The sequence below is a fragment of the Rhinatrema bivittatum genome, chromosome 8, assembly GCF_901001135.1.
Source record: "Rhinatrema bivittatum chromosome 8, aRhiBiv1.1, whole genome shotgun sequence".
NCBI classification, from domain to species: domain Eukaryota; kingdom Metazoa; phylum Chordata; class Amphibia; order Gymnophiona; family Rhinatrematidae; genus Rhinatrema; species Rhinatrema bivittatum.
Genome location: NC_042622.1, coordinates 238,794,876 through 238,821,123, shown reverse-complemented (window position 1 = coordinate 238,821,123; position 26,248 = coordinate 238,794,876). Strand labels below are relative to the sequence as shown.

The window sequence follows — 26,248 nt, the reverse complement described above, 5'->3', positions numbered from 1 at the left end:
ATATTAGAATTTTGAATTTTCCCAGTGTAAAATTTATCTCACCAATGGAACAGTTTAAAAGATTTCTAGTGGAAAATTTACAGCCCTCCTCAGAAAAAATTCCACCTATTGAAAACATTTTTCTCATAGTTTCTAAGAAGAAGGGAAAAAAAGATGAAGGACTAATTCAATCACAGCACCTGAATAATATTACTGACTTCTTGGAACAATCGATGGAAAACCAGATGGAATTAAGAGGAACCTTATGCGTAAGATTTCTGAAAATGGAAGATAGAGACAATATAATGAGGCTATTTCTCCATAATAGAGAAAAACTTTACCTTGCACAAAAAATGTGGATGTACCCGGATATTACCAGGCCTACTCAAATAAGAAGAAGGAATTTCCAACAGATGAGCCAAGAGGTTAAGAGGTTACTCAGATGGTAGTCTATTTCCCCTGCAAATGTATTGTAAAACATTTAAATGAGAGATATGTGTTTTTGGGCCCACCAGAGCTCAGGAAATTTCTGGATGCATGTGTTTCTAACTAGCTTTTGGTCAGTTTGGTCACAGGTCATTGTTAAATTATTGGCATTTAGTTCCCCCTTATTCTATGGGGAAGTTAAAATTCCTTATAAACGCTCTAACGATATCTGTCAAGGATCCCCGGATGCCTTATAAAAGGTTTATTTCCATTGTTGTTATGAACTGTGCTGCCCACGGGTTCCCCCGCGAGCAGACTCTCTTACCACGTTGCTGTTCTTCACCCGACGCGGCAGGACGCCGCCGTCGAGCCTCCTACGTGGCTGGAGCCACGGTCTCGCCTGCCCCACGCGGCCCGGAGGCCGCCCCGGATCATCATCTCCTCCGCGGTCAGAGCCGCGGCCTTCCTGCCTCTCCCCACGGGGCTGGGACTGCCCCCGATGCCATTACCATTTTCGCGGCGCTAGGCCGCAAGCCCCAGTTCCAACCGGTGGCTGGAGCTGCCCCTGGGGCTCCCTGCAGCGGGTGGAGCCGCTGCCGACGTCAGGGCCTGCTCCTCAGGCCCAGCCTGCGTCTATGTGATGACGCTGTGCAGGTCGCTGTCCACGGTCCTGCACTGCCCTGCTTCTGCTGTTCCTTAGGCGCCGGCCCGCGCCTCTCTGCCAGATTTAAAGGACCAGGCACAGGAAGTGTGCTGGCCCCACCTAGGGAGTGGACTTCCTGCTTGAGCCTTATAAAAGGGCTGTTTTCTCAGTCTGTCGTTGCCTTGCATCGGAGTGTCATCCCCTCTGGAGGCTCCTGCCTGCCAGAGTCTTGTAAGGTCTTCTGTTCTTCATGGAACTCCTCGTCTCGTCTGCCTTCTATCACGTCTTCGTGTCTTGATGTCTTGCCTGAGGTCCCGGTCCATGTTTTGATGTCTCGTCATGATCTTCCACATCCTGATGTGCCTGCCTTCCAGGATGTTCTTCCCTGCGTCTTCGTCTGGTGCTCCTGAGCCTTCTGTTCCTGTAGACCTGTGGTTCTCGGATGGTGTATGCCCGAGATTGGTGCGGTCTGCAGGTGGGATTGGTCCCTGTGCTCTGGAGCCTCTGTTCCCGCCAGCCATAGATGGAGCTTCGGGTGACATCAATTCAGTAATTGGAGTTCCTCCTTGCCTGGGTCTTCCCTGCGCTGTCCCACTCTCCTCGTGTTCCGTTACCAGCCTCCAAGGACTGTGTAGGGCGTGCAATGGGACAGGGTGGTCCACGACTCAGTCCCGTGGGTGGGCTGAGTTGGGCACCCTGAGAGACAGTGCCAATGTCTTCCTGCCTTATGTCTTGTCTTGTTTGGATCAAGTTCCTTGCCATGCTTGTGATGCCGTCGCATCAACCCAGTCTCATCCGAGATGCTGTCGCATCAATCATAGTCCTGTCTACGTGTCAAGGCCTCCGTCTGCCCACAACCGCAGGCCAGCCTGCTGCTCCTTGCCGATTCAAGCGGCAGGTCCGAAAGGGCTCGGAACAGTCAGAGGACCGTTCCCCTACCAACATCATCTGTTGTTGGCTCTGGGAGCTTGCAGGCCCGGCAGAGGGTAAGCCCGCGTTCTGCCATGCTGGACACGCCGCCAACCCTCAGTTCGGCCCTGGATTTGTCTGGGGTCGGGCTGAGGCCCAAGGGCACACAAATCACCTGCTGCTAATAATTGTTAAGCATTATATGCTGGCCTGTTTAAAACTTTCCTTGATTGTATTGTATAAAGATTAATGCAGAGGGGCCATTATATATTTTTATTTCCTGATTTAAGTAATTATTGTATGGACCATATCATTGACAAGTGGAAATTGCTGTCTATATTATGTTAAATGAGCATAAATTAAAAAAAAAAATTAAAAAAAAAAAACAGTACCTCCCCCCCTTCTTAGGGCCCCTCCCAGGGGGTTTCTGCTTCCTTGGATGAGTTAGGTGAAATTGCTGAATTAAATCCTTGTCAAGAATGTTATTAGCAGGGTCCCAACTATTTTCTTTAGGCCCATATCCTTCTCAGGATATGAGGTATTCCCATTGCTTTCCATGTTTACGTACATCAAGAATATCATCTACTTGGTATGTGATGTCCTCTTCGGCAGTAAGAGGTTGCGGGTCAGGAATCTTTTTTTGAAAACTCGGAGAGGATGAGTGGCTTCAAGAGAGATTCGTGGAAGGCATTGTGTATCTTCATGGAAGTGGGTAGTCATAGGCTGTAAGTTACTGGTCCCAGGCGGCAGAGTATAGGAAAAGGCCCAATGTAGCGTGGAATGAATTAAACAGATGGCAGCTTGAGACGGATGAACTTGGTACTGAGCCATACCTTGTCTCCTGGTTGGAATTGAGGTGCTGCTCTGTGATGAGCGTCGTAACATTTCTTGGCCTGTTGTCTTGCCTTTTGTAAGAGGCCTTTCGTTTGTTTCCAAAACTGATGGAGTTCTTCAACTGAAGCCTGGGCTGCAGGAAACCGACAAGGGTATAGTTTATTTATTTATTTATTTATTTTAATAATTTTTATATACCGATTTTTCATGCGAGCATATCAAATCGGTTTACAGTAGTTAACAAATATTCATTTAATAATATTTGCATTTCCAAAAGAAGAAAGGAAGTAGATATATAGTTTCATAATGTAAATAAATAAAATAGTAAACTTAAAATAGTAAGCTAAATAATCATAAAATTTAAACAATTAGGGGGGGGGATTTAGTTAGGGCTGAGAGACCTGTTGCAAAGGCAAAGATTCTGTGCAAGGCTTGAGCTTTTATACGCGGAAGGATCTGATGTCAGCATCCGGGTCCGGGGCCAGATTCCCGGCGCAGGCCCTTTAAAGGTTCTACTGATTCGCGCGCGTGCCTCGGGAGGGGTGTGGTGCCACTGGCGGCATCTCTCCACGAATCCCATGGAGAGGCCCGACGAATGGAGGCATCCTGGCTGGAAGTCCTGGGACGTGGAGCAGGACCTGAGGTGGTGGCATGGGCCCAAGGTCAGAGCCGGTGGCCCGCTGCCACGAGCGATGGAGAGCTGGAGCCTGGGGGTTGCTTGGAAAGGTGAGAGGGCCGCACCGTGGGTGGCAAGCGTAACACTTTGTTGAGACAACAGCTCACTGCAATGCATACACTGATGTGTTTTATGGACCAGTGCAATCTGTTCCAGGAGAAGTCTATTTTGGGCTTGCCCCAGTATTTCACTAGTCCATAGAAACAAAACAACATCATCGAAGAAAAAGTTCATATGGCCTATCTAGTCCACCCGTCCATACCAACTATTCCGGCCCACCCACCGCCTGCCCACCATGTCGACCAGATCACCATGGCGCCCATGCTGAGGAGGTGAGAGAGTCGCACAGGGAGGTTCGAGCTGACCACTGGCTCTTGAAGCCCGAAGATTGCATCCCCCTCCCCCACCAGAAGAGAAGCAGAGTGGGTCTAGCAGTGCTGAGCACAGTAGGTGCTTGCGCCGTAGGGTGTGCGACAAAGGAGCCTACCCCTTTGTGCGCCCCTTCATTCGCGCCTAATTAACACTCCAATCCACACTCCCACTTGCATCATGGAAAACTGTGAGCACAATTTTTCAACTCCCCTATCCCACTTCCCTATCCCTATTATCACAGGCTAGGGTTGCTATGGTAATGAGCACTCTGATGGCCATTCCACCCTCCATGCACAAGAGCCCTCACCAACATTAAACTAACCAACATGCACCCGATTTCTATAATTACCACCCTATTTCTTCATTCTTATCAATGCACAATCTATCACGAAAAAATCCACCATCATTTATGACCTCCTTGTCTCTGAAACCTATGACTGTTTATGTCTCACTGAAACCTGGTTGAAAGACTATTATACTCTGATCCTCAACCACTGCTGCCCACCCATCTTCTCATACTTTCATAGCCCTAGAATAGGACAAAGAGGAGGAGGCCTGGCTATATTCTTTAAATCCCACCTAAAATTTACTATGGTAGAAATCTCTACCCCTGCCCCACTTGAGCTACTATGCCTAAAATCCCAACACATCAACCTTTGTCTGACCTACAGCCCCCCCTGGGCTCCTTGCCAAAAATGATCTTCCCCTGTGTGAAGCAATCCTTAATCTCAACCTGAATCCATCAACAACCATAATCCTAGGTGACTTCAACCTCCACCCACTGGCCTCACATATTTCAGCTCCCACCAATATTATTTTCAATACTCTTCTTTCATCCAGCTGGAAGCAAATCAGCTCCTCCCCCACACTCAAGAAAGGCAATTGCCTAGACCTAGTATTTGTTAACCCCTCGGGCTTTCACCTGAATGATCTGAACATAAACATATCTGAAATTTCTTGGAGTGACCACTTCCTTATCAACTTCACTCTCATACCCAAATCTTGCAATCAAATCTCCCACAGAAAGAGTATCACAACCATGAAATGAGGTCATAAAGACCCTGTGCCTCTTGCAACCAACCTCACTCCGATTCTAGAAAATATATCCTGCAACTCACCTGAAGAACTCTTAGAACACTGGAACTCCTCCCTTACATCAACACTCAATAAACTGGCCCGTCTTAAACCATATTCAACTAAAAGAACAAAATCCGCACAAAGGTACAATACTACACTCCAAACTCAAAAACGTGAGCTGAGGAAATACGAGAGAAAATGGAGGAAAGACTCGTCCCATACAAATAGAACCTTATACAATGATAAATTGACTGCATATCAACAGGGCATCAATGCTGCAAAGAAATCCTACATCTATAAGAAACTGTTGGCCACACAAAACAATCCCAGAGAACTATATACCTCTGTGAAGAAGATCATTTATTTATTTATTTATTTATTTTAAGTTTTTCTATACCGGCATTCGCGATGGGAATCGCATCATGTCGGTTTACAATTAACAAGTGAAAAGGTAACAAGAGGTCATAAATAACAATAAATAACATAAATTAAAAAGGTAGTAGTAATAGTAACAATATACAAGTGAAAGTTAAGGGTTGCAGTTACAATAAAACAAGGTAGTAATATAACTTGGAGCAGAGAAAAGAAGCAGGGGTATTTAACTAGATACATATGATACATATATGCCTATCAATGCATTTGAGGTAATAACGAATAGAGGTAGATCATCAACCCAAGCTCGACTTCCTCCACCCTGCCTCCCACCATCCCAGGTATGGACATTGCTGAAACATTCGCCACTCACTTTACCAACAAAACAGAAACTTTCATTAGCACATTCAATAAGTCAGCTTGTGATGAAGCTGATAGAGATCTGGAAATCCAAGGCCCAACTTGGGAACGCTTCGACAAAATCACAACAGAGGATACTAGCAAGATCACTGACAACCTGAAACCTTCATCCAATGCCCTTAACCCGTGAAATAAATCTCTATTCAAATTGATCAAACTGGATATTGCCTCATTAGTCACTAAAGTCATAAACTCATCACTACAACATGGCATTGTCCCCAATATCTTAAAACAAGCCTCAGTCCGACCCACAATCAAAGAACTGACAGCAGATCCAACCATCACATCCAACTATCGCCCAATATGCACCCTATATTTCATGGCCAAAGGACTAGAAACCGCAGTTCTCCACCAACTCTGCAACTTCATTGACTCAAATAATATCCTCAACCAATACCAGTTCACGTTCAGGAAACACAATAGTACTGAATTGCTACAACTATCCAGCTTTTATACAGTAAGATGAAGAATTGCCCATAGCTGCTCATTCTTCCTATTTCTACTCAACATCTCTGCCGCATTTGACACTGTCATTCACTCTATGCTACTCTCAAGGCTGCGCTCCTTCGGGATCACTGGTTTGGTGCTGGCCTGGTTCTCATCATACCTTAATAATAGGACACAACTAGTCCAAATTGACTCTTTTATCTCCTCACTGATGCCCCTGAACTCTGGAGTCCCCCAAGGGTCTGCTCTCTCTGCTGCACTATTTAACCTTTATCTAACTCCATTATGCCGTATCCTCAATGACCTTGTAGTGCACTATAAAATCTATGCTGGCGATATCCAATTTGTTTTTTTCCTCTCAGGAAACATGGGCCCTGACTGAAGCTTTCCTCAACAACTGTCTTACAACAATCCAAAAGTGGCTGCACAGAAATAAATTAGCTCTCAACACATCCAAAACAGAAATCATCATGTTATCACGCCATCCAATCATCAACATTCCCAGCCATATCACTTTTGATTCCCATTCCATCTCCATCTCCCAAAGTGTATGAAACTTGGGAGTCACTATTGACCCCTCTCTCTCCATGCACAACCATATAAGAAATATCACTAACTCCTCCTTCTATAAACCTCAACTGCTATGTCACTTCAAGTCCCTTCTGCAATATGTGGACTTTAGGTCGGTCCTTCAATCCCTTCTTTTCTCAGGGATCAATTACTGTAACTTCCTCCTGACGGATCTACCTCTATACGCCACTCATCCTCTTCAGATCATACAAAACGTGGCAGCAAGACTCCTTACCAACATTCCCATGTGAGAACACGTTTCTCCTGTACTTAAATCTCTTCACTGGCTTCCCATCTCCTACCGAATATAATATAAGCTTGCTATTATCATCCATTTCTCAATCCATAACTTAAACTCCTCTTGGCTTTCCTCGACATTCTATGACCCTTCCCGACAACTCAGATCGTCTAACCAGATGATACTAGTCTCTCCACCAACAAAGTTCATCCATCTCCAGGAAACCAGACAGCATGCATTCTTCTCTGCCGGATCACTCCTATGGAACAGTCTATCTAAGACATTAAGATGTCTCGAGAAAGATCTTTCTTCAATAAGCCCTAAAAACTTTCCTCTTCAAGAGAGCATTCTCCAACCTAGATGACAATGGACTACCCCTATCTCTTCCCCTTTCAGTTGAAGCTACCTAGTCTTCTAGTCCCCTCTCCTCAAACCCCTAGCACTACCAAACTCTCTCGATACTTATCTGTTCTATCCCCCTTCCTTAAATTTTGTATCACCTTCCCCCCTCTCTGTTGTCTGTATTTGTTCTATATTGTACACTGCTCTGTACATAGGAAAGGCGGGTAATAAGCGCTTTAAAATAAATAAATAAATACATATAATCTCTTCCACTCCCTCAGAGATCCTCTGTGTTTATCCAATTCTTTATTAAATTCAGATACTGTCCTTATCTCCACCATCTCCATGCAGAAGCTGTTCCATGCATCCACCAACCTCTCTGAAAAGAAACATTTCTTTAGATTACTCATGGTAGACACCTCTTTTCACTCTCATCCCACGATCCCTCATTATAAATCTTCCTTTCCAATGTGCTCCATGCAATGTACAAATAGCCATAACGCCAGAGGTAAAACCATAGCTGGACAGGAATGAAGTAGATGCTCATCTTGCACTTGTGACCGAACTAACTGCCTGGATAAGCAACATGATTGTAGAATGCAAGATGGAGAAGCTAACAATTTGTACGGATGCAAATTTTCTAAACCTAGCACTGAGGAGATCTCATTACATCATGCCAACATTTGAAGATGTCTTATACAAGCTGCTAAGGTTCAAGTGTTTATGTTTGTTGATGCATGACATGCATTCATGCAATGTGAGTTAGATGAGGAAAGGTGTCTCATAGAAATGTTCTGGACTCCCTGGGACAGAAAAAGACAGATCAAACTGCCATTTGAAGTCTCAGTAGCACCAGAGATGTATCAGCGAAAGCAACACAAACTGTAGCAGGGCTCTGTGGTATGGAATCAATAGTGGCATCATTGCCAAGAGAGCTAACAGCTCAGTGAAGCCATACAGAGATCAGCAGCTCCAGGCACAGAAAATCTGCAGTGGTCGTTACTCAAAGCCTCTTAAGAGACTTAGAGGTCGATTTTAAAAGTGTTGCTCGCACAAAAATGTTAGGGAATGTCAGTTTAGTGGACCCTTGGGCCGACCTGCAGGAGACTGGGAAAGGTATTCAAAAGTCTCTAGTATACCAAAGGCCGGGAGGCAGATGTTCAGGCTGGACATAGAGGTGCTCTTCACCCTGGAAGCTGGTACTCCCCCGGGAGAAGCCCGTAGGAGCTCAACCGCTGGGACTTAGGTGGCTTCACCCTTGGAAGCCGAAGCCCCCCCGGGAGGAGCCCGTAGGGGCCCGGCCACTGGGACTTAGGCGGTAGTGGATCAGGACGGGGAACTGGAACCAGACTAGGACAGTAGGTCAGTACTGTAATGGGGTTCGGGTTCTGGAACCAGGCAGGAACAGTAGCAAGACTCGGGTACTGGAACCAGGCAGGAACTGTAGCTGGCAAGCAGGAACCAAGCAGGCTCTGTAGCTGGCAAGCAGGAACCAACGCAGGAACCAAGCAGGCTCTGTAGCTGGCAAGCAGGAGCCAAGCAGGTACTGCAGCAGGCAAGCAGGGACCAAGCAGGAACTGTAGCAGGAAAGCAGGAACGGAGCGATAGCAAAGCAGGACGCTCCGGGGCACAGCGTAACAGGGATCCGGTAGGTAAGCCCGTTGCAAGGCAAAGACTGGTTGGCCGCGGCTGGCTTATCAAGGCCGCGGCGTCTGACATCAGGATTTGGGTGGAGTCACCACTGGCGGGAAACGGCCTAGAAAAGCGCCCAAGTGGCGCGCGCACGCCTAGAGACAGGGCATCCATGGAAGGCCTTCCGGCGGTGCGGCCCTCACCGGGACGCCGCCGAACAAGATAGGAACTAGGCCGGTGGAAGCGGGAACAGGTCCAGAAACGCGGAGGTAAGGGTCTCGTCGCGGGGCTCGCGGCCAGAACCGCAACACAAAAATGCCCACATGTATGTGGGCTGTGTGCGAGCACCATAGATTTAAAAAAGTTGCAATTTATATGCATATATATCCATGCTCGCACCACAAACAAGGGGGCAGAGAAAAGGGCAGAGCAGAGCCAACACTTATGCATGTAACTCCATATTTTAAAACTGGAGGCTGCAGCATGCATCGACTTGTTAGCTGTGAAACTTTACTGCTGCGCCTGTTGAGGAACAAGTCTGTAGATCTCATGTTTTAGGGCTTGCAGGACAGGGTGAAGGGCCTGGGTCAACTGGGAGGCATGCAAGATGAAGAGCCAGAGGAGTCTGGAAGACCTCGATATTGACTGGCAAACTGGTGGACTAGCTGGAAAAACTGGGAATGTCCCTTGCACGAGCATGTTTTAAAATCCACTTACATGCATGCGTTAAAGCCGGCAAAGTCCTTTGGGAGATACACGAAGTAGGTTTGCTCAAATAACCTCTTAAAATTAGGAGTATACTTATGCATGGTAGGAGTATTTTAAATCATACGCGTGCAAGTGCATGCATTAATTAAAATTCCAGTGTTTATCCGCTTGCACGCCACTGTACCGTACACTCGTTTTAAAATTAGCCTGTCAGTTTATAGGCATTTTATTATAGAAGGTTGTGCAAATACTGAAGAAAGCGAATATTGCAGTTGTTAACTTATAGGTTGATGCCATCTTGTGGGTGATTGTTATATTTCCCTGTTTTCTACTTCCTGGTCTCTGTTGTTACTTAAATCTTGTGTGTTGCCTGCAGGGTAATTCAATACAACATGGGCATCCATTCCCTAGCATCTTTCCATTATCTTTATTCATATACAGTACATAAAAGGTTTGTGTCAGTTGGTCTGTCTGTCATTTCTGACTGAAACACTGAAAAAGCATGGAAACAAATATATAGTAACATAGTAACTGTTATGCCTGTCGGTCGCAGACGGCTGCGACCACGAGTACTCACAGCTTGTTCTGCTTTCCTACCCTCCCCGGGTCTCCTCGCTGCATGGGCCTCTCTGCATCGCCGCGTTCCACGGGCCTCCTCGCAGACGCATGGACGCCATTACTTCTGGCTCCGATGTCGGATCCTCCTAGGCGTGCGCACGCATCACAAGTCCCGCCTTTGAAGCCACTTCGGTGGGAACCTCGGGAGCGTCCCCTGTTGATGTTGTCATCAGACTCCGGTATTTAAGCTCCTGCTTCGCCCCCAGCAAGCTGATTTGGCAACAAGTTCTGTGCAAGTCCTACGCCTGCCTTGTTCTTGAGATGCCGCTCCTGCTTGTATCGTGGAACTGTCTGTCACCTGCTCCTTGGGGGTCAGTGTGCACTCTATGGGGACGTGTTCCTTGGTCTACCCCGCTCCTTGGGCTGGCCCTGCGCCACTTGGGTTCCATCTGTCTTCCTGCTCTACTTCGGCTCTCCTTGGGAACTACTGCAGTGACTTGTGAGTTCTCAGCCGGCCTTCCCTGCTCCTCGTGGTTGCGCTGAATCCTTCAAAGATTGTTCGCGCCTTCCTGCTCCTTGGGCCGTGCTCACCTACTCCAAGACCACCCTGAGCTTCCCCGCTCCTCGGGGCTTGCTCCTTGTGATTCTACAATTGACAGTTGTCCCGCTTCTCCATTACTCAGCCAGCTACCCTCCAATCTCCAACTACCTATCTTCGTGAGCTACTGGACTTGGGCTTGGGCTCTCCATCCTGGGGGGTTTGCCTACACTCTCCCTCTAAGCCCACTGCGCTGTGGTTCTGCCCCTCGGGCTGCACCATCGGAGAATATCCTGCTTGGCTGTTCAGGCGCCCATCATCCCGTGATCTGCCTGGTGCCCTCTCTCTTCAGACTCTCCAAGTGCCATCTACAGACTGCTACCCTACGGGGGTCATCTCCTGCTCTCTGGGGCTCTCCCCTCGACTGTGCACAGAGCTTCCCTACACTCCAACACCTCACCTCCTGACAGTATGGACCTGTGGGACTCCTCCCCACAGGCTGTATCAACTCGCACCTCGGGCCAAGGGTACACATACACACTAATCATAACAGTAACATAGGAATGACGGCATAAAAAGACCAAAATGGTCCATCCAGTCTGCCCAGCAAGCTTTCCAAGGTAGTAACTGCCACTCCATGCAGGTTACCCCTATGTTTCTCTTAAGGGTAGTAACTGCTGCTCCGTGCAGGTTACCCCCATGTTTCTCTTAAGGGTAGTAACTGCTGCTCCGTGCCGGTTAAGCTTTTTTATTTATTATAGAAACATAGAAATGACGGCAGAAGAAGACCAAATGGCCCATCCAGTCTGCCCAGCAAGCTATGCACTTTTTTTTTTTCTCTTACTTGTTACGCTTGGCTCTTAGTACCTTACCTTTTAGTTTTATTTCCCTTCCACTCCACCATTAATGTAGAGAGCAGTGTTGGAACTGCATCTAATTGAATATGTAGCTTAGTTAGGGGTAATAACCGCCTCAATAAGCAAGCTACACCCATGCTTTTGTTTACTCGACTATGTAATTTAGTCCTTGTTGGTTGTTGTCTATATATATATAGATACTCTTTTCTACATTGCCCCTGCCGTTGAAGCAGAGAGCTATGCTGACTATGCGTTGAAGGTGAAGTAATAGACTTTCTCCCCGCCGTTGAAGCAGAGAGCTATGCTGGCTATGCGTTGAAAGTGAAGTAACAGACTTTCTCTCCTGCCGTTGAAGCAGAGAGCTATGCTGGATATGCGTTGTAGGTGACGTAACAGACTTTCTCTCCTGCCGTTGAAGCAGAGAGCTATGCTGGCTATGCGTTGAAAGTGAAGTAAAAGACTTTCTCCCCTGCTGTTGAAGCAGAGAGCTATGCGTTGAAAGTGAAGTATCAGACTTTCTCCCCTGCCGTTGAAGCAGAGAGCTATGCTGGATATGAGTTGAAAGTGAAGTAACAGACTTTCTCCCCTGCCGTTGAAGCAGAGAGCTATGCTGGCTATGCGTTGGAAGTGAAGTATCAGACCTTCTCCCCTGCCGTTGAAGCAGAGAGCTATGCTAGATATGCATTGAAAGTAAAGTATCAGGCTTATTTGGTTTGGGGGTAGTAACCGCCGTAACAAGCAAGCTACACCCCGCTTTTTTGTGAATGCAAATCCTTCTTTTTTTTTCCCACATTTCCTCTTACCATTGAAGCTTAGAGCAATGTTGGAGTCGCATTAACCGTGTGTATGTATATTGAATAAGGATATTATCTCCAGGTAGTAGCCTTCATTCCCGCGAGCCACCCCCTCTTCATTCACGTCCTCTAGACTTGATGGATCCACAGTGTTTATCCCATGCTCCTTTGAAGTCCTTCACAGTTCTGGTCTTCACCACTTCCTCTGGAAGGGCATTCCAGGCATCCACCACCATCTCCGTGAAGAAATACTTCCTGACATTGGTTAAGAGTCTTCCTCCCTGGAGCTTCAGCTCGTGACCCCTGGTTCTGCTGATTTTTCTTTTGATGGAAAAGGTTTGTCGTTGTCTTTGGATCGTTAAAACCTTTCAAGTATCTGAAAGTTTGAATCATATCACCCCTGCTCCTCCTTTCTTCCAGGGTGTACATATTTAGATTCTTCAATCTCTCCTCATAAGTCATTCGATGAAGACCCTCCACCTTTCTGGTGGCCCTTCTCTGTACCTCTTCCATCTTGTCTCTGTTTCTTTGTAGATACGGTCTCCAGAACTGAACACAGTATTCCAGGTGAGGCCTCACCAAGGACCTGTACAAGGGGATAATCACTTCCCTTTTCTTACTCGATATTCCTCTCTCTATGCAGCCCAGCATTCTTCTGGCTTTTGCTATCGCCTTGTCACATTGTTTCTCCGACTTCAGATCATTGTTTCTCCGACTTCAGATCATTATTCCCATCCTCTAGCCTTTTAGGGATCCACAGTGTTTATCCCATGCCCCTTTGAAATCCTTCACAGTTTTAGTCTTCACTATTTCCTCCGGGAAGGGCATTCCAGGCATTTACCACCCTCTCAGTGAAGAAATATTTTCTGACATTGGTTCTAAGTCTTCCTCCCTGGAGTTTCAAATCATGACCCCTAGTTCTACTAAATTGTTTACAATGGAAAAGGTTTGTTGATGACCATGGATCATTAAAATCTTTCCAGTATCTGAAGGTCTGTATCATATCACCCCTGCTCCTCCTCTCCTCCAGGGTATACATATTCAGGTTCTTCAACCTCTCCTCAAAATCAGTCGATGGAGACCACCCACCATTTTGGTTGCCCTTCTCTGGACCACCTCCATCCTCTGTTTCCTTTGAGATACGGTCTCCAGAACTGAACATGGTACTCCAGGTGAGGCCTCACCAAGGACCTGTACAGGGGGATTATCACTTCCCTTTTCTTACTAGATATTCCTCTCTCTATGCAGCCCATTATTCTTATGGCTTTGGCTATCGCCATGTTACACTGCTTCGTCAACTTCAGGTCGTTAGACACTATCACCCCAAGGTCTCTCTCCTGCTCCGTGCACATCAGCCCTTCACCCCCCAACACATTTAGTTCTTTTGGATTACCACACCCCAGATGCATGACTCTGCATTTCTTGACATTGAATTCCAGCTGCCATATCTTCAACCACTCTTCCAGCTTCCTTAAATTCCGTCTCATTCTCTGTCCTCCTTCCGGCGTGTCCCAATCTGTTGTAAATCTTAGTATCATCCATAAATAGACACATTTTACCTTCTATCCCTCCGCAATGTCGCTCACGAAGATGTTGAACAGAACCAGTCCCAACACCAATCCCTGTGGCACTCCACTTAAACACCATTCTCTCTTCAGAGTAGGTTTCCATTTACCATCACCCGTTGTCTTCTATCCATCAACCAGTTTGTAATCCACGCAACACCTTGGAGCTGACCCCCAAACATCTCATTTTGTTGATGAGTCTTCTGTGTGTGACCGTATCAAAAGCTTTACTAAAATCCAAGTAAATTACATTGAGCGCTCTTCTCTGATCCCGTTCTCTAGTCACCCCATCAAATAAATCAATTAGATTCGTCTGACAGGACCTTCCTGTTGTGGGTCTCGGCCATGGAGGACCACGGCCAACCCCCCTACTTTTTCCACCATGAGCCGCCACTTCTCTCGGTTGGTGCGGCATCCTCCGCTTCTGGTGTGGCCGACTGCAGCCTGCCACGTGGCTTTGAATGCCGCCGCCCTGCTTCTGCAGAGCTCTCCTAGGCGTGTGCACGCGGGAAGGCTCCGCCTCTTAAAGGGCCCAGGGCGGGAAACTCCAGTCCAGCCCTCTTCCAATGACGTCAAGAGGGAGGGCTATTTAAACCAAGCCTCAGTTCCTCTGTTGCTTTGTCTTAGAAAACAGGTCCTTCTCCTTGGAGTGCTAGTTTGCTGCATTGATTGTCCTGCCTGAAGTCTGCTTCCTGATCCAGCTCCTGATTCCTGCCTGAAGTCCTGCTCTCGATCCAGTTCCTGATCCAGCTCCAGTCCTCGCTCCTTACTTCGAACTCCAGTTCCTGCGTCCCTCCTCGGCTTGATCTCCTGGTTCCGTCTCTTGGCTTGTCTCTCATCTAAGTTGTCTGCTGCCCATCTTGACCCCTAGCCTGTTTTCTCTGCTTGCCTGCTGCCTGCCCGGATCCTCTGACCGAACTCTCGTAGTGCCACCTCCGCTGCCAGCCTGACCCAGACTCCTGACCACGTCTTCGCCTCGTCTCTCCTGCTTCACCAAGGCAACCCGAACCTAAGTCCTGCGGGCCCTAGTACCCAAGGGTCTCAACCTGCGGGGGAACGAGAGCTGGTATAGGTGAAGCTCCAGCTGGGTTGACCTCACCTCCTCCACCTACCGGCGATGGGAACCACGTAGGGCTGTCCCTCTGTGGTAGCGCTAATCCCCGTCCCGGCTCAAGGTTCCACAATCACACTTCCCCTGGTGATCCATTGCTGCTTCTGATCAAGCAACCCACCGGATTGTAGATAGTTCACTATCCTTTCCTTCATCAGAGTCTCCATTAATTTTCCCACCACTGAGGTGATGCTAACCGGCATGTAGTTTCCAGCCTCTTCTCTGCTCCCACTCTTGTGAAGCGGGACCACCACTGCTCTTCTCCAGTCACTGGGTACTACACCCTTTTCCAAAGATCTATTGAATAGAGTTGGCCAACGGTAAAATTCAGTTATACTGCTGCTGCCAGACAACAAGACTGTCAATGCAGTTTATGGAGAGGTTCTCTAAGTTTCAAAATGCATTCTGATAATTAGTTGTGAAATGATACAATATTTATCTTTTTCACTTTAGTTTGATTTTTAACTTTTAAATGAGTTATGCACCAGACGTCCCACGTAACACCAATAGTTTTGTCTAGTTTCTGTATATGAAACATCCCCTTTGTCCCATTCCTATTACATATAACCGTGACTGGGCATTCATGGACAGTGAGGAAGTGATGCAGTGAAGGTTACTGTGGTGACTGTCTCTGGTGATTTCGAGAAACTCAGAGGGAAATTCTGCTCTGGGTTTCTGAAAGATCGTTTCTGAGGAAGTGCGCAGGGCAGACGGCAACGGCTCCATTCCTGCTCAGATGCTGAGAGTCACTGCCACTGAGGACACCATCAGGAGGACCTGTGAGTCAACACTCTTCTTAAAGTGTCTGTGGCTTTTTTTTTCTGTTTCTAAACAAGTTAATCCTATACAAAAAACTTACCGGATCCACGGATCACAGGCTGGTCCCAGAGTTCGGGGTCCTAACAGTAAGATGGAGAGAAGCAGTGTTAAAAGACTGGAAAAGAGAAGTTTGATTTTTAGTTTTACGGAAATGAAAGTGCATTCTCTCTCATTTCTGTGACAGTAATAACTCCTTTCCTACAACAATCAATTGGGATTGTATTAATCTGGATCTGACTGTACAATGGGCTTCAGGATTAAGGGGTGTAGCACTGATGGGTGTGGGATCCAGGCATCGAGGCTGAAGAATGGAGAATTCAGCCGGAATGCTGTGGCTGGACGTTTGTGTGTGGGTAGGGGAGGCAGGAGTGGGGGGAGAGGGCAGAGTTTCACCAAGGTACCAGGGTTTAGGGGAAGGAGAGGATGGTGCCTTTATAAAACCTCTCTCAACTGCCCAGGGGAACTAATGATTATTTCTACAGGTGGTCTTGGTGCAGCTTTGATCTGGGATGACAGAGATGAAGGTGTTCATTTTAGCCTGTGTCCTTGCCGCTTGCACTATCTCCCATAGTAGCTGGGCTGGAAGAGAGATGGATGCAGAGGAAGGTATGCTGTTTTTTTTGATTGCTGTATTTCAGGGATCCCATGGATTCACCCAGCCCTCTCTAAAGGCTCTAGAAATTGCACGTCTTCTACACCTTCTGACAGTCGTTGCATATGAGTGATCATAGCACTCCAGGTCACAAGTGACTATAAAACTGAGCAGGAGATGTGGATGGACAGACTGGATGGGCCTTATGGTCTTTAATTGTGCTCATGTTCTATGTCTTGAACGACACCAGTCTAACTTTTCACCCCTAGAACATTGTCAGTTGTAGATCAGTTTTTGTTTGTTCTACACCAAAACCAAGTGTATTTTGTAATAACTATTTCCTTTTTTCTAGATCATAGGATGTACATTCTGTGATAACTGCTAGTGCTTCCTCCTTTCAACATGAAAGCCAGTTGATTTCTATAATAATTCTTCCCTAGGCACAACCATGTGCACTTTAATATTTATTTATTTATTTTTATTTTTTATATACCGGAGTTCCTGTAAAAGATACAAATCACTTCGGTTTACATTTAACAGCAAGCTCATCCTGTGTTCTAACATATCTGTGTGTCATGTCAGTCAGCCAGTCAGTCATATCTATATATAGGCTTGCATCATGTCAGTCAGTCACACTGTCATGTCTGTGTTTGACCACCTGGTGGCACCCAGAACAGTGGAAGGAGCATTGTGTAAAAACAATCTGCTCCATCTGCAAAACCCTGTCAGGTTTATACACATACACAAACACACACACACACATGCAGGCAGACATGCACAGACAGAGACACACATACAGGCACAGGCAGACACACACACAGGCTCCCAAACACACCAAACAGGCACACAGACAAACACCCACATACACACACACAGGTACAGGCAGAAACACATACACAGGTGTACACACACAGGCAAACACACACACAGAGGCTCCCCCAAACACACCTACACAGGCAGAAGCAGCCCCCCATGCCCTCACACACACAGAGGCACACACACACACACACAAAGACTGTTATAGACCAAACTACCTAAATAATGCCAGGCACTTTTTGCTAGTGTATATACAGTATTTATCTATATATATATTGCATCTGAGGTGGACCCTTGGACCAAGGTGGAGTTGAAAGCAAACCCGTAGGTAAGGACCTACGGGTCCCCACCGTCAGCAGGTGGAGTGGGCTGAAGCTAGAGGCCGTTGGAGCTTCACCTGTACCAGCCCTCATTCCCCTCGGGTTGAGCCTTTGGGTGCCGGGGCTGGCAGGACTTAGGTGGGCCTCGAGGTTAGTTAGACATGAGAAGTGATTCAGCCCAGAAACAGAAGCCAGTAGATGGTGTAGTCCTATCCTGGACTGGATTCGGTACTGGAACTCAGGCGCCAAAGGAATAAAGATTAACTGGAGGTGCTCAAGCAAAGAAAGGCCTAAGCCTTGTAAGTCCACGTCCAGAGAATAGGTGAGAGAAGGCGTCACTGACAGGCTAGGATCAGAACCGACGGCAAGTGGAAATCGTGGCAAACAACGTAGAACTCTGGACACAGAGAGGTCTGGGGCGTAGTCGTTCAAGACAATGGTCAGGGCACGGAGAAGGCAGGCATAGTCAGATGTAGAAGAGATCAGGACACGGAGAAGTAGAAGAGTGGTCAGGCATAGTGGAGGTCTGGGGCTGGAGAGAAGCTGAAGAGTAGTCAGGCGTAGTGGAGGTCCGGGGCTGGAGAGAATCTGAAGAGTAGTCAGGCGTAACGGAGGTCCGGGGCTGGAGAGAATCTGAAGAGTAGTCAGGCGTAGCTAAGGTCCGGGGCTGGAGAGAATCTGAAGAGTAGTCAGGCGTAGCGGAGGTCCGGGGCTGGAGAGAAGCTGAAGAGTTGTCAGGCATAGCGGTGGACACATCCAAAGAGTCAGTTCAATACATAGACGAAGCGGAACAAGTAAGACAGGAACCGGGAACACAACGAAGAGACGATTCTAGGATCAGCAACGAGTACGAGGAGACCTGTTGCAAAGGCGATGCTATGGAGCGAGGCCTGAGCTTAAATACGCTGAAGAGTCTGACGTCACCATCCGGGTCCGCGGCCAGGTTCCCACTACGGGCCCTTTAAAAGAACTAATGATGCGCGCGCGTGCGCCTAGGAAGGGGCACAGCGCTTCAGCGCTGTGCCCCTTCCTAGGCGCACGCGACGAACAGGGACATCTTGGCTGGCAGCACTGGGTAGCGTGGCAAGACCGGAGGCACTGGAGGGAACCCGAGGTCGGAGCTGGCGGCCCACTGCTGCCAGTGAAGAGGAGCCAGGAGCTGGAGTCCGTGTGGAAAGGTGAGAGGGCCGCGCCGCGGGGCTGCTGCGGGCGGCATGCGTAACATATATCTACCTATATCTATATACCAAAAAATGTATATTGTACAGAACACTAATGAGAGGCAGCCAAAATCTTCCTCCCATGTCTTCTAACAAAATTGTCTTTTTATCACAAACAATTATATTAACACCGGAGATGTTCCTTTGAGAGGGTCACCACCTCTAGGGCAGGTCTTCCCTATCCCTGGGTGCCCCAAACATGGGGTTACCCGTGCCCAGGAGAGGCCCAGATGTCTCACAAGGCTCCTACCACGAAAATTGTAAAACCTGAAAACAACCCAGAGGGAAAATCACAACCAGCCAGTGACTGGACTGGAAAAAGAAAACCCTTCCATCCCTGAACAAATCCAGCTCAGAAAAATCTGCACACTACCTCCTAACTCCGACTCAAAACTGCACTGCCCCCAAAGCTCACTCTTACAAACTGCTTTTGTTAACTCTCAGGAGCAAAACATCCCAACACCCCCAGTGGGAGGGGCTGCATTTGAATGGAGCCTCCCCTATTTCTAACCTACACTAAACTGCTTTCTGAATTATAGGAATACCAAGGGCTTAATGCTGACGTAACCAAAGGGTCCATGACATATTTATATAGACAGATAGATATAGACATGGATATAATAATCTATCCATATCTATATCTATATAATTAAAATATTAAGAGCTGCAGGTACTCATTGCATCAAGTCTGCGCGTGCATGACATAATGTCCTCACCCGGGGCTGGGGGGAGCTGGGACAGGCTAAAGGCAGCGAAGGAGGAGCGCCAATGTGGGCATCGCGAGCCCAACAAGTGCAGCAGTGGTGCTGGCACCAGCACAGCAAAGAAAGAGGAGCAGTGAGTTAAGAGCCGATGAATAGAGCGTTACAGACGCTGGTCCACCAATCCCACTGTAAATATGTTTTGAACTGTATATGCCTTGAATTGTACTTCTTTTTGCTAATCATGTTTTGAATTGCATTCCACTGGGTTCTCTGTAAGTTTCAGTTTCAACCATTGTTTCAATGTATCCGCCCGAGGCGACAGTTCAGTTCCCTGTAAACCGGTGCGATATGTATTCTTACAGGAACATCGGTATATAAAAATTAAAAAATAAATAAATAAATAACAGTGACACAGGCAGCAAAGGGCTGGCGGGGGTTTCCTGGGCCCCACCAGCACAAAGAAACAAAAAAACCCCAAATGGATTCAATGGCAGCAGAAGAGCTGCTGGGGTTTCCTGAGCCCCATTGGCAAGGTTGGTAAGTGAAGCAAGCAGTGACGCAGCCCCTAGCATATGAGTACTGTTCATCTCTGCCCCCTCATTAGAGGGCATCATTATGCCATTTGCCCACCATTCCACCACCTCAGACTACAGCTTAAGATAACATCTCTATCAATTGTACTATGCTGCACCAAGGGATGACCTAGAACAAAAAGAAAAGCTTTGGCTACTGTTCTAGATCATAGCTTTGTGTATTCTGTGTTACTCTGGTTACAGCCACTAACTCAAGTGACTAGCAAGAAGCATGTGTGAGATACACAGGAGAGACCAACCAGTAATACTATAAAGCAAATGTTGCTTACCTGATGTAACAGGTGTTCTCACAGGACAGCAGGATGTTAGTCCTCACAAATGGGTGACATCGAGGATGGAGCCCACCACGGAAAACTTCTGTCAAAGTTTAAACAGAACTTTGACTGGCCCCTACTGGGCATGCCCAGCAAGGCACCGACCCTGCAGCCAGCAGGGGTCTCCCTCCAGTCTGATTTTCAAAGCTACAGGCAGTGCCTAAAAAGTAAAAACAAAACGAACCCAACACCGCGGGGTGGCGGGCGGGTTTCGTGAGGACTAACATCCTGCTGTCCTGTGAGAACACCTGTTACATCAGGTAAGCAACATTTGCTTTCTCACAGGACAAGCAGGATGGTTGTCCTCACAAATGGGTGAGTACCGAGCTGAGGATGTCCCGACTTGCACCAAATGCACCCAACGACGTGCAAGAGGCACAACAACTGGGGTGGAATTTGGTAAGGGCATCCGCACCCTACCGGGAAGGTGGAAGGGTGTTGGTACATCATGTTGGAAAAAGGTTACGCAAGACAGATTGGCCGAAGATGGAGTCCTGTCTTCCAGCTTTGTCCAAACAATAGTGGGCTGCAAAAGTATGGAGAGAACTCCAGGTTGCAGCTTTGCAGATGTCAGGAAGCGGCACCGATCGAAGGTGTGCCACCGAAGTCGCCATGGCCCTCACAGAGTGTGCTTTTACACGGTCTTGAAAAGGAATGCCAGCTTGCTGATAGCAAAAAGAAATGCAGTCCGCCAACCAGGAGGAAAGAGCCTGCTTACCCACAGGTTGTCCTAACTTGTTAGGATGGAAAGAGACGAATAATTGAGTGCTCTTTCTGTGAGAAACTGTACGGTCTAGATAAAAAGCTAGAGCCCGTTTACAGTCTAGGGTATGCAGAGTCTGTTCCCCGGAGTTGGAGTGGGGCCTGGGAAAAAAGATAGGTAGTATGATGGATTGATTAATATGAAACTCAGAAACTACCTTAGGTAAAAATTTAGGGTGAGTGCGGAGTACCGCCCGGTCCTGCAGGAGTTTAGTGTAAGGCGGATAGGTGACTAAGGCCTGTAACTCACTAACCCTGCGAGCTGAAGTGACAGCTAAAAGGAATAATACCTTCCATGTGAGATACTTTAATTCACAGGAGTGTAGAGGTTCGAAAGGTGGTTTCATTAGCCGACCAAGAACCAGATTAAGGTCCCAAGATCGGGCCGGAGGACGTAAGGGTGGCTTCAGATGGAGCAAACCTTTAAGAAAGCATGTTACCAGGGGTTGTACTGAAATAGGGACACCCTGTATGCCTTTATGGAAAGCGGCTACTGCACTGACATGCATCCTAATGGAAGAGGTTTTAAGACCCGATTCCGATAGATGCCATAAATAGTCCAAGAACTTAGAGATTGGACAGGAAAGGGGATCAAGGGACTGGGAAGTGCACCAAGATGTGTACCTTTTCCATTTATACGAATAGGATCTTCTGGTGGAGGGCTTTCGTGAAGCTATCAGGACACGAGAAACCGAATCCGAAAGGTTAAAAGGCTGAAGGACTAACCTTTCAACATCCATGCCGTCAGGGACAAGGCTTGGAGGTTGGGATAGAGGAGGCATCCGTCGTTCTGAGTGAGCAGATGCGGATCCGTTCCCAGAGGGATGTGCCTGCGGATGGAGAGATCCTGAAGAATGGGAAACCACACCTGGCGTGGCCAGTGGGGTGCTATCAGGATCATGGTTCCTCCGTCCTGGCGAAGCTTCACGAGAGTCCTTGACAGAAGAGGAAGTGGAGGGAATGCATAAAGCAGACCTGATGTCCACTTGAGGGAGAAGGCATCCCTCAGCCGAGAGTGGTGGCTCCGAATGAGAGAGCAGTAATTGTCTACTTTGTGGTTCTGAGGGGACGCAAAGAGATCTATGTGGGGAGAACCCCACTTGTGAAATAGAGAGGTCGCTATCAGAGGATCGAGTGACCACTCGTGTGGTTGGAAGACCCGGCTCAGCTGATCTGCCAATACATTGTCTACTCCCGGCAGGTAAGTGGCCCTGAGGTACATGGAGTGGGAGAGGGCTTCTGCCCAAATCTGTGCAGCTTCCTGACACAGAAGGAAAGAGCCTGTGCCTCCCTGCTTGTTTATGTACCACATGGCCACTTGGTTGTCTGTCTGGATTAAGATTATCTGATTCGAAAGACGATCTTTGAACGTTCTGAGCGCGTAACGGATTGCTCGAAGTTCCAAAAAATGTATCTGGTGTTCGGCTTCCTCTGGTGACCATAACCCTTGGGTTTGGAAATCGTCCACATGAGCCCCCCAACCGATGTGGGAAGCGTCGGTGGTCAGGATTACTTGTGGATCTGGTAGGAGAAAAGGTAAGCCCTGAAGGAGATTGATTTGAGTCGTCCACCAGGTTAAAGACAGGCGAAGCGCTTGTGCAACTGCGACTATGGAGGACAGGCGCTGAGAAGCTTGAATCCATTGGTGTCGCAGAGTCCATTGTGTTACTCTCATGGCTAGTCGGGTCATGGGAGTGACTTGAACTGAGGATGCCATGTGTCCTAGGAGAATGAGGAATTGGCGAGCCATGGCCGTGTCCTGAGACTGGAGCTGGCGAGCTAGGGACATGAGAGTTTGGACCCGCTGCAGCGGAAGGTAAGCCTTTGCCTGTAAGGTATCCAAGTCTGCCCCAATGAAAGATAAGGTTTGAGATGGGACTAAGCAAGATTTCTCGTAATTGACAAGAAACCCTAAGGAAAGGAGTGTGTTGATTGTCAATTTTAGGGAGGAGTGGGCAATCTGAGGGGTGGAGGCCCTGATTAGCCAATCGTCCAGATAGGGGTAGACGTGGACACCTTCCTTCCTGAGGAATGCTGCTACCACTACGAGGCATTTGGTGAAGACTCGTGGAGCAGATGCCAGACCGAAAGGTAGTACTCGGTATTGTTAATGGTCGCGGCCTACCAGAAACCGCAGACTTGTGTTATCGCAATGTGGGTATAAGCGTCCTTTAGGTCGAGGGAGCACAGCCAATCCCCCCTTTGCAGCAGAGGGAGTAGCGCACCCAGGGTTACCATCTTGAACTTTTCTTTTTGAAGGTACTTGTTGAGGGCCCGAAGGTCCAAAATGGGACGTAGCCCCCCTGACTTCTTTGGAATTAGGAAGTACCTGGAGTAGAATCCCTTGCCTCGTTGAGAGGGAGGGACGGGTTCTATAGCATTTGATTGCAAAAGAAGGGATACTTCCTGTTGTAATTGAGTCAAGTGGCTGGATAGACTCCATGCTTGAAGAGGCAGGGAGTCTGCCGGAAGAGTTATGAAGTTGAGGTGGTAACCCTGTGTGATAATTGCCAGCACCCACTGATCTGAGGTAATCTGTATCCAATGCTGTAAAAAGTGGCACAGACGACCCCCCACAGGGATGTCGGGAAGTGGGATGTGGCATGTGCTCCGTACCGGGAAGTCAAAGGCCTGCCGCAGGCCCAGGAGGTGGGGCCACAGCAGGTCTTCGTTTTCGAGGTTGGCGTGGCTGAGGTCTAGTGGAGGATCGAGCCGGACGAGGCCTAGCCGACGGAGGATAATAACGACGTGGCCGAAAGAAAGACTTTTTAGAGTCCTTCTTAGGTGGTGGTTTGGAGGATACCTCAGATGGAACAGACGAAAGTTGCTTCAACGTCTCGTGGTGATCCTTCAATTCTGCCACAATTTGTTGAATCTGTTCTCCAAACAGATTGTCCCCTAAGCAGGGTAAATCGGCTAGACGATCCTGGACCTCTGGGCGAAGGTTAGATGACTTTAACCAAGCCCAACGTCTGGCTGAGATGGCAGTAGCTGAGACTTTTGTGGAAGCATCGAAGATATCGTAGGCCGTTCTGATCTCGTGCTTCCCAGCCTCAAATCCTTTGTGAAGAAGGGCTTGAAGCTGTGGCTGGTATTGATCCGGTAACGTGTCAGCGTAGTCCTGCATCTGTTTAAGGATGGCTCTGTTGTATTGAGTCATGTAAAGTTGGTATGAAGCTATGCGAGATATCAACATGGCCCCATGATACACTTTCCGTCCCACACTATCCAGGAATTTGTTGTCCTTGATAGGGGGAGTGGAAGAGTGTGGTTTTAGGCGCTTGGCCTTCTTTTGTGCAGACTCAACTACAGGCTTCTGAAATCCTGGTGCTGACTGAACAAGGTATGTGGAGTCAGCTTTCTTATTAACTGGTGACACAGATGAAGGAGATTCCCAGTTTTTCTTTAAAAGATCCAGAAATACCTGGTGAATGGGGATGGAAGCGATGATTTTTGGGGTATCCAGAAATTGGAGCAGTTCCATCATTTGGTGCCTGTCATCGGTCTCAGATTGCAACTGAAAAGGTACAATTTCTGACATCTCCTTTACAAAATTAATAAAGGAGAGATCTTCAGGAGGAGATCGTTTTCTACTCTCTGTAGGAGATGGTGGGGATGGCAAATCTGTATCAGAAGATGTATCATCACCCCAGGTATCATAAGGATCGTGTGGGGCTTGCAGACCTGAAGGACCTGGTTGAGGATCCAAAGGCATCGATGGAAATCTGGATGGAATCGGTGCTGCAAGCGGAACTGTAAACGGCATCGAAGGCTTCGGGGCTGCCGATGGAATCGGTGCCGGTCTTGGAATCGATGGAGCCGAGGGATAAATCGGTGGAGAGGTATGCGAAGGCACCGATGGGACTACTCCGGACGGGGGAATCCGAAACGGTGTTTCTCCTGCCGATGAGAATCCTGCCGGAGACGATGGTGTAGTCGGTGCTACTGGAATCACCGATGGAAGGGCCCGCATGAGTGCCTCCATACGATTCAGTAGCGGTGCCAGCGCTTCCACTAGAGGCTCGGTGGTCGGTTCCCTCCTCGGTGGCGGAGTCGGTGCCGAGGTCGGTGCCTGAGGCGGTGCCAGAATCGGTGCCGGAGACGGTGCCGGTGGAGGCTGGAACCTTTGCATCGCTTTCTCGATGGCCTCCTGGACCAGCCGGTCCAGTTCTGCCCGGAGACCAGGGGTAACGATACCCGGCTCGACGGGAGAGGGAGGCTGAGGCAGAGCCGGAGGGACCACCGTAACCGGTGGGATCACGGCTCCCACACCCCGAGAGGGTGAGGGTTTCCTCGATGCCTGCGAACGAGACGTGGACGGTGCCAGGTCTGACCGAGGCTTTTTTGTCGGTGGCTCGGCCTGTTCAGAGGTCGATGGCTGTGGATCCTCGACGGGCCGAGACTTGTGCCGCCGATGGCGATGCTTGTCCTTCCGATCTCCTCGCCCATCCGGGGAGGGGACAGGAGTCGACGGCCGAGAAGTCATCGGTGGTGGACGGTCACCGGAGGGTTGACGGTGGTGGTGCAACTTCGACGGTGCCGGTTCCGATGACGTCGATGCTATCGATGGTGTTGGGGTGGGTGCATGGAAGAGGAGCCCCATCTTCTCCATCCTGGCTTTACGACCCTTAGGTGTCATTAGGGCACATTTAGTGCAAGTCAGGACATCATGCTCACTTCCCAAACACAGAACACAGACTCTATGGGGGTCTGTGATGGACATAGTCCGGGTGCAATCCGGACAACGACGGAACCCCGTCGCCATGGCCTAGGGCCAAATTTAGCCGCGGGATCGGTAAGTGCCAACAGGTCTCAAGGGCCAAAATCGACGGCAGTCGATGAAAATCGGCAAAAAACTTACCGGATTCCGCGAAGGTGACAAAAATTTGTCGAAGGGAGACCCCTGAGGGGCAAATTTTCTTCGGAAAGAAAAAAACCGAATTCCTGTCAGGAACGTGGTAAGAGAGCTCCTTTCACCGCGTGGCAGCTGCTGCGCGGAAAAAAGAAGACTGGAGGGAGACCCCTGCTGGCTGCAGGGTC

At 48.3% G+C, this 26,248-nt stretch overlaps 1 protein-coding gene across 2 annotated transcripts in view; it reads left to right on the top strand.

Moving 5' to 3' along the window:
• Window positions 1–26,248, top strand: part of EBI3 (Epstein-Barr virus induced 3) — a 54,383-nt gene that overhangs the window by 2,857 nt on the left and 25,278 nt on the right. The window contains exons 2-3 of one of the 2 annotated variants that reach the window (XM_029614226.1): window positions 15,660–15,847; window positions 16,370–16,493. In XM_029614226.1, the coding sequence (XP_029470086.1) occupies window positions 16,397–16,493 (97 nt within the window). In that variant the 5' untranslated portion in view covers window positions 15,660–15,847; window positions 16,370–16,396. The remainder of the gene's footprint in view (window positions 1–15,659; window positions 15,848–16,369; window positions 16,494–26,248) is intronic. The other variant, XM_029614227.1, reaches the window with a different exon arrangement.